At 43.3% G+C, this 9165-nt stretch overlaps 1 protein-coding gene across 5 annotated transcripts in view; it reads right to left on the bottom strand.

The window, feature by feature from the left end:
* The window catches only part of usp2a (ubiquitin specific peptidase 2a), a 54364-nt gene that overhangs the window by 31593 nt on the left and 13606 nt on the right, over positions 1-9165 (bottom strand). For 3 of the 5 annotated variants that reach the window (XM_005738296.1, XM_005738292.2, XM_005738293.1), the window contains exon 3: positions 1161-1989. In XM_005738296.1, the coding sequence (XP_005738353.1) occupies positions 1161-1928 (768 nt within the window). In that variant the 5' untranslated portion in view covers positions 1929-1989. Of the gene's footprint in view, positions 1-1160; positions 1990-8235; positions 8339-9165 lie in introns of all 5 variants that reach the window. The other 2 variants (XM_005738295.2, XM_005738294.2) reach the window with 2 other exon arrangements.

Genomic DNA, 9165 nt, shown 5'->3' with positions numbered 1-9165 from the left:
ACACACACACACACACACACACACACACACACACACACACACACACACACACTCCCAGTACTGCAGCACCCACTATCAACCTGAGCTAAGATCTGTGTGGATGTGCAGGGTCTTGGTGATATGAAACTGTTAATATATTAAGTTATTGTTTAAAAAAAAGTGCTAAAAAGTGTTAACCATACCCGGTGAGCCCTAAAACACATTCACTTCTCAGTAACACGCATGGGAGTTACATACAGCTGACTGGACATTACAGGGTTTAGACATTGCCTGGTTTAGAATGGGCCTTTGGGGCCTCTACAGTAAAGGCTGTGCTAGCTTACTTGACAGAAATAAAAATGTCAAGTAAGCTAGCACAGAGTGCATAAAAATGCACTCTGGTATTAGTTCTGTCACCCTACTGTCAGGCTCAGCCAGCAAACCAGCTGATAGTTGAGAAGATATCCTTCTGCTTTTCATATATGCAAATGAACATGATGAGCAGAAGAACTAAATGAATAAAGAATGTCACATTCTGGAGCATATCTGATGCAATAAAGATGACAGATTTATTCTATCTGAAAGCCACTTTCAAACAGACTTCTCACAAATTCTCCCTAATTCCCACTTTTCCTCCTTCCATCCATGGAAGCAGTTACTGAGACTAATCCAAAGGAAAAGTGGATCAGTCATACTTTGGGATCCACGCAGTGGAAACCTGAGTCATTAATCTTGATGCTGAGAGGACCCGTCTGCTCTTTGAGAGACTGCTGGGCTTAGAAAGAGCTGTCAGATAACCATCAAACTACTTTTGTACAGTACAATAAGAGAGTTAAAAGAATAAGGAGCATTGTAACTGTGTCCTAGCAGAGAGTTGTAACAGTAAAAACCACAGGAGAGTGTAAGGTGTGCAAGAATACTGTAAACCCAGACTTCAAGTGCACTGAAATTAATGTGAACAACAGTGCCCCCAACTGGTAGGAAACAGTGCTACTAGTAGCACCAGAGCATTGTGGGTCTTTACCATGTGCAGACTAATAAAAGGAAAGCTTTGTGGTGATGACTGCAGCTTTCGTAGTACTCAGCCTTCCTTGGCTCCTGCCAAAGATCCTGCCAAGGATCCTCTGTAAAGGAATGCTTCTCCAGTTAAAGCACAACAAGAACATGGGACTTGTTCTTACCGTAGAGTCCCTCGTTGGGGAATGGGACAGCTGGTTACTGCTTGGGTCCCATGCTGAAGAGCTGAATGCTCTGCTCCTGCTGAAGGCCTCCTGGGTGGAGCTCCGTGACAGGGTCTCCTGAGTAGTGCTTCGGGACAGGCCTGAGTAGCCGGGTCGGGAGCTACTGCCGTACAACTCAGCCACATCACTGGTCCGACTGCGGTAGCTCCGCAGGGCACTGGTGGATGAAGAAGGGGTTGAGGAGGAAGCATCATTGAGGCTCAGAGAGGCCAGGTCCCTGCTCAGGTCACTCTGGGATACAGATTTTCGTCGACTGAGCGAGATGCTGGAGGCCACCGGAGAAGAGGAGAGGTAGCTGGACTGGGCTGGGGATGAAGCGTAGGAGCTGTAGCCAGTGTAGGCTGACCCCCCACTTAGCCCTGACCCTCCATAGCTCTTGAGTGGGGTTCTGCTGAGGCTCTCACTCCGGCGGTTGCTGCTGCTGCCAAGGATGTCAGTGCGAGGGATGGTTCGACCCCGGTCACGCTCAGGGTCCGAGGAGGTGCTGTAGTTGTGGCTGCGGATGGCGGCGCTGCTCAGATAGGTAGAGGATAAGTAACCTGAGGAGGAGGATGAAGAGGAGGAGGAGGTGTGGGACTTGTAGGAGGACAGCCTGTCCCGCTCGCTGTAGGAGCTAAGACCTGGCGTTAGGGAGGAGCTGTAGGAGCTGTAGTGGCTGGTGTAAGAGGGGCCAGTGTATCGCTTTGCGGTGGAGGAGACACGGGACATACTGCTGCTGCTGCTGGTTTCTCAGCCAGGGAGAGGGATAGCCTCTGGAAGACAGCATCGACTGCACACACAGCAAAGACACAAGAGCCCCGTATTAGTTCATCAGCAACAATCCAATCAATACCACAGCAACAACGTAGGCAGTGGGCAGGCCATCATTTACCCTCGCTCCATTGAGCGTTAATTGTGTTTTAAAGAGACAAAATGATTCAAGGCTGTGCATGATTGAGTTTAAATGGCAGAATATGAAAACAAACGCTGATTCATTCACTCATCCTGACTCACTGTCCTGCCATTTAGAGAATGACATCAGTATTTTGTCATGTCTAAACGAATTTACCATAAATCCCATTTCCTTTGCATTGCTGCAGTCCATTTCCTGAGCATGCGCTAGTGTTTTTTCCACACTTACTGGATTCCAGTTGGCACACTAAGAATCATCAGGACCACCTCAGACTGAACGTTTCTTATTTCACTATCGGCAAAGGACAAAGTTTAGTTTCTGAGTGCTACATAATGCAATAGTAAAAGAATTAAACTCAAATGTATGGGCATTAACTCAACTCTGTTAGCCCTCAAAATAATGGAGCAATTTCTAAAGGTCCTAATGGTATCATAAAAGCATACTGTGGCAGAGTAGTACATCACTCCACATGCAACACTGTCTTCCATATTTAAATGGACACATCTTAAACTCCACACATACTAGATATTATATGTGTTTTTGATTAAGTGTGTGTAGGTGTGTAGGCTGTTGCTCCAGACAGATGGAAAATTGCTGCAATATAGCAGCTGTGCTCAGTGTGTTTACATCAAGCTTATACTCACACTCTCAGGCTGTTGGATCAAATGATACCTTTCTACACATTCAATTAGCCAACTGCACTGGATGTGCTCTTTAAGCTGGCCACCGTAAGCACAGATGCTTTGCACCTGTAAGCCATTTTGCAACCCAGCTCTTTGACTTATATCGTTTGTCACTGAAGCCCGCTTCATTCTGTTCTGGGTGTTGTTGCTGCTCTCCATAACTGCACATAGAAAAAATAAAACATTTATGATGGTTTTGACTAAAATGTGATCAACATGACCTGTTTATATTTATTCCCAGCTCCATATTTTTATCCTTAGACTCTTAGAGTAGCATCATGGTTATAAGAAAATAATCCTCAGCACTCTTTCCGTTTCAACCTTCTCCTGATTGGCTTGTCTTCCCAAACAGGTCAAATGCATATCTGCTACCTCTGACATCATACAAAGTCAAGAGTAGAACATATCATGCTGTAGAACAAACAGCATGATATGAAATCCAGGGGAAAACCATGGTGATACAATTAACACCAGCAGGCATGCTTGCTGACACACAGTTTAGGATATCAAATGCTAAATCCCTCTCATCAACATAGAACCCTCCTCTTAACTTAGCGCTAAAAAAAATCATGGAGATTTGAGGAAATATGGAACATAATCTCGCTTGCGTAGACCCAGCAGTGCTCCTCCTGCATGCCCTGGTCTCCCCTCTCGCCCTCTCTCACAGCTATAACAGGAGAGTCTAGCTTAATTCTGGAAGTAAAGCCATGTGGGCAGGACAGTGTGTTCCTGTGGCTGAGGCAGAGAGAGGCTCTTGTTCACACGCACAGCAGTGTCTAAATAAATAAAAGTATCTGGTGATGCTGATCCATGTTGAGTTCATTTAGGGAGGCTCCTATTTCCTTAATCTGCCTGTCTCCCCTCTTCTCTCCCCCTCCTTGGCACCTACCTCTACTGAGTGTAATTTCCTTTCCTTCGGGGTCTCTGTTGATCCCTTTTTGCTGTTCTCTTCCTCTCTCTCTCTCTCTCTCTCTCTCTCTCTCTGTCTCTATGAACACAGCTTTATCTATAATTCAGCATATGGATCTGGAGCAGGCAGACAGGCACCATTTGGAGAGAGACCAACTCACGGCACTGGCCAAGACACACAGAGGGAGGCCAGGCGGCTGTGGCCACTCAGTGCAGTTCTGCTAAGCCAGCAGGACTAGCAGCAAAGAGAAGCTGGCCTCGCTTTCGCTCTCGCTTTGTAGACGGTCAAGGTTTGTTTCAATCATTTGACAGTGCTGGTATGTGGAGGGTTATTTTAGTTTTGGCAGAGTAACATAGATGGCAACAGCAAAATGTGGATTCTGTGTCTGATATCAGCCAACAGTTTTCAGACAGGATAAAACCTGAATCTGGACTTACTTATCATAATTACCAAGTTGGTGATTATGGTGGGAAGTACAGCTGGAAGTTAAGTGAAGAAAATCATTGGCAAAAGGGCTCATGAGACAAACCATCCAAAAACACGCACCTCTTACTGTATTTCATGTCATTTGCAAACAGCATGTTTTTAATTATTCTTTTTTTTTTTTTATTCTATGCTGGGGGAATACATTATCTTTGTGCAACTTGTTAAGCTGGACCTTGCTAGCATCAGTTATGAAGCACTATAAGTATATTTCTCATGTATTCAGAATCAGAATCAGAATCAGAATCAGTTTATTGCCAAATGTTGAGCAGGTTTACAACATTAGGAAATTGCTGCGGTGCTTCAGTGCAAACATAGTGTCATAAATTGCGATTAAATAGACATGAAAAAAAAATAAAAGTAGGAATAAGAATTAAAAGTGCTATGTAGAAAGATATGTGCATGAGATATACATGAGATATATACATGAGAATAAGAATTAAAAATGCTGCATAGAGAGATATATACATGAGTGCAGGTGGTGATCAGTGCCAAGCATGTAATGATGCAGTGACACAGCGTAGGGTCATGTGTTTGTGGCGGGGACAGTCATATGGTTATTGTTCATGTGTCCAACAGCAGAGGGGAAGACACTGTTCTTATGGCGAGAGGTTCTGGTGCGAATGGACCGGAGCCTCCTGCCTGAGGGGAGCAGGTCAAACAGACTGTGTCCAGGGTGAGAAGGGTCAGCTGAGATCCGAGCTGCACGCCGCAATGTCCTGGAGGTGTACAGGTCCTGCAGAGATGGGAGTCTGCAGCCAATCACCTTCTCAGCAGAGCGCACAACACGCTGCAGTCTCTGTTTGTCCCTGATAGTGGCTCCAGCGTACCACACGGTGATGGAGGAGGTGAGGATGACTCGATGATTGCAGTGTAGAACTGCATCATCGTCCGTGTTGGCAGGTTGAATTTCTTCAGCTGCCTCAGGAAGTACATCCTCTGCTGGGCTTTCTTGATGACGGAGGTGATGGTGGGCTCCCACTTCAGGTCCTGGGTGATGGTGGTACCCAGGAAGCGGAATGAGTCCACAGAGGTGATGGGGGTGTCAGTCAGGATGATGGGGGGGAGTGGGGCTGTGTGCTTCCTGAAGTCCACAATAATCTCCACTGTCTTCTGGGCATTTAGCACCAGGTTGTTGTGGCTGCACCAAGACACCAGACGTTCAACCTCCCTCCTGTAGGCAGACTCATCCTCGTCCGAGATGAGCCCAATAACGGTGGTGTCATCTGCAAACTTAAGCTGGTAATGCAGAAAATGTATAAATGTTTTTATACTTGGTTCTAATCTGCTGCTGAGTCTGTTTTACACGGCTGGAATGGCAACTACTACACCACAGAACACGCACCAGGAATACCTGTTCAACCAACCAAATTAATTTAACTTTAATCTGCTGACAAACGCCTGCTTTATCAGGCTGTGGGACAGTAAGTTTTAAATGTTTATTTCACTGCCCTGTGCACTATCACTAGATTAACTATCTTCTGCAGCATTCATTTCCTGTCTTGCAGTGGTGTTATCATCTTTATAGAGTTTTATCATCACCTGATAACCTCTGATTGGAATAGGTGACACTCGTAGGGATCATTTTATGAAGAAGAGTCTGATGTATGAAAAGCCCCTTTTTGTGTGAGCACATACAGAGCCTGAAACAGAAAGCCATGCTTAACAAAGCTGATAACCACCATCATGACACCTGTTAACTACTGGAGTAGTTGCCAAGCCATCTGACATAAGGAAAGCCTTAAAGCCATGTTGAAGGTCCTCGATCGTATATCCCTCTAATCACTACTAACAAAATATTTACACTTAACTGAATGAAATGATGCCCCCACTAACATGTGTATCCGAGTCCTCTTTCAGATGACATCCTGCTTTATTTTGAAGGATTAGTTTCTCATGTGGCTTTGTGTATTTTTACTTCCCTCCTTTGCTGTTTTCCCAGCCTCATTATTATCTTAACTGAGTTCACCTGTGCCATATTCGCCTTCTCACTAGTGTGACTATTTATTATATTTTGTTTGTGTCTTTAACAGGTAGACGTTATATCTCTTGCTCCCGAGTGTTTCCTGGTTTCTTTTCCTGCTGGCTCTATGCATTTGATGAATTGTTTGGACTTTTGTTAGCTATAGGGTTTCCTGCCACACTAGGCTTTGCAAAAGTGCCAGGCAAAAAGTTCTTATTTTTATCCAAAATCGCTGACCCTGTACCGCATATTAACGTGACTCAAAAGGCCTAGGCCCTGTATGACATGAGTTCAGCGTACCCTGGGTATCTTACCGTTATCTGGATCCAATTACCCTAACATTGGTAATCAGGATAAGTGGTTACATGAAGCAGAGTATCAAGTCTAACCACTGACTTAAATAGTTTTTATGTATTGCAACCTAATCAGTAATATATGAATATTATTTAAAAACTAGTTCAGCCATTTTCAGTAATTTATATGTAGTATTCTGATTCTATTCTCTTTTTAACACTGTTTATCCCCCCCCCCAAAATGTGTCTGTGCTTATGTCAGTTATTTGCATTACAAGCATTTGAGTGGACAATTTGTTGCCTAAAAGCAAACCAAACAAGATTTTCACAGCTCAGACCAGACTTTGATGATAGCAACGCCATTTTTCATGGAAAAAAATCCACTGGCATCAGCTAAAGCTGGTAAGTCCACCGCATCTTTATCAGCACAGTAGTTCACACATTACTATGCGTAAACAGAAGTAATAAAAATGTGAGGGAAAATTAAATGAATGCATAGAAATTGTAAATGTAAAACAACAATGAGCACAGCTCTTTTTTTTTAACTAATTCATACCATCAGACAGTTCCAAACTGCAGGAATTTTTCACACCTCTTATAACCCTTTAAGGAAATCCCCCTCTTCTTCCTGTCTCCACACTTAACTCTCACGTCTTAGTTTTTAGAGCATTCATTTTGATGTCTTTTTTTTCATCTCATATTACAGAGCAGGTACTCCGTCACAAGAGGAACCTTTGAGTGACATATCGTTAGCTTCATAGCATAAGTGCCTAAGTCATTTTTTGGTCAAATTGCATGTGATATGTAAAAATATGCATGTGATATTTAGAAAATTAGTTTTTTCTTGTTTTCCGAAAACACAAAAAAATGACTTAGGCACTTATGCTATGAAGCTAACGATATGTAAATGGCCTGTATTTTATATAGCGCTTTACTAGTCCCTAAGGACCCCAAAGCACTTTACACATCCAGTCATCCACCCATTCACACACTGGTGATGGCAAGCTACATTGTAACCACAGCCACCCTGGGGCGCACTGACAGAGGCGAGGCTGCTGGACACTGGTGCCACCGGGCCCTCTGACCACCACCAGTAGGCAACGGGTGAAGTGTCTTGCCCAAAGACACAACGACCGAGACTGTCGGTCTCGTCGAGACTGTTGCTCGAACCGGCAACCTTCCGATTACAAGGCGAACTCCCAACTCTTGAGCCACGATCGCCCACATATGTATACTGTGACTGGTACAGTAGTAAGCTTACTTTGGTCCGACATCGGTAACCGGCATATACAAAAAAATCCATGTAAACGTAAGCTATGTAAGCAACAGTTAGTTGCTAATAAGTGAAATTTTTGCTGACATTTTTTCTCAGTTTGCTATGGCAGACATCCACAAAGCAAAGCAATTTGGATTACTCTAAATTGTTTTGCTTTGTGGTTGCTTTTTTCTGATGTGTTTCGGGTTAGGAACGGAAACACATCAGAAAAAAGTCAAAGACTTTTCTAACTTAGTTGTCATAAGAAAAAACAATGACACACACAAATATAGCTTATTGATGTAGTTACTGTTTTACCAGCCTCAACCTGGTTCTCATCAAAAATGATCCTGGCGACTAATTTCTTAGTCAACTAAACGAGCTGGGGGAAAAAAGGTGATTAACAGACTAGTCTAAAAGCAAGAAATGCTCGCATATTAAGTTCATTTTTAAGATTGTTAATTGGACAATGTTAAAAAGTGTAGTATGCCTAGTGAAAATAGCGATGATTAGTTGCCTATCAACTACTCACGCACATTCCTAGTCCTTACATCATGCTACTGTTTGTGCTGGTGAAGTGGCTCCATGGTTTGGTGGTTGGCACATTTGCCTTACATGTGAAAGATCTCCATTTCAATTCTGGGAAGAAACACAAACCCAGTCATAAAATAGCATTCTCCAAATAACAGTACCAAATTATTACCAAATGAATAGAAAGGATATGTCAAGAATATCCCTCTGGCATTAAAGCTGTGTCAAACAAACATGCAAATCCATCCACTGTGACCCCCGTGGGAGATAAGGGAGCAACTGAAAGCACCCAGCAATGTTCTTATTCATAATGTGAATGCAAACAGGAAGTTACTCCTCATCCTCCTGGCAGAAAGATCTATGGCGTCAAACTGAAAATCCTATGACCACTATGTCACTAAGATTCCTCTGGCTCTCTTCCACAGCATGTCTTTTATCCTGTCTTCCTTCTCTCACCCCAACCGGTCGCAGCAGATGGCCGCCCCTCCCTGAGCCTGGTTCTGCCGGAGGTTTCTTCCTGTTAAAAGGGAGTTTTTCCTTCCCACTGTCACCAAAGTGCTTGCTCATAGGGGGTCATATTGTTGGGTTTTTCTCTGTATCTATGAAGCGCCTTGAGGCGACTTATGTTGTGATTTGGCGCTATATAAATAAAATTGAATTGAATTGAATTGAAGATTCAAATTTGTCTGAGATTTTTAGTAGATGCACTTATGGCATGAATTTGAAAATCCTAAAGTTGCCTTCTTCTTGAGTTGTCATATTTTCAAATGTAGGTGTCCTGGGTAGGGGTAAAAACATATAGGTAATGTAAAAAGTTATTTAGTTCTCATGTAAGCTCCCCCATGGGCAGTTATACTGAGGGATTTTCCAGAATTCTTAAAGCACCTTAAAATAAATATTTCACATGTGTTTCTGTGGTTTTACCAGTGTTGTGT

The sequence above is a fragment of the Pundamilia nyererei genome, unplaced genomic scaffold (genome assembly GCF_000239375.1).
Source record: "Pundamilia nyererei isolate P.nyererei 1_Seehausen unplaced genomic scaffold, PunNye1.0 scaffold00083, whole genome shotgun sequence".
NCBI classification, from domain to species: domain Eukaryota; kingdom Metazoa; phylum Chordata; class Actinopteri; order Cichliformes; family Cichlidae; genus Pundamilia; species Pundamilia nyererei.
The sequence above is the reverse complement of the archived record's forward strand: the minus strand, read 5'-3'. Positions and strand labels throughout refer to the sequence as shown.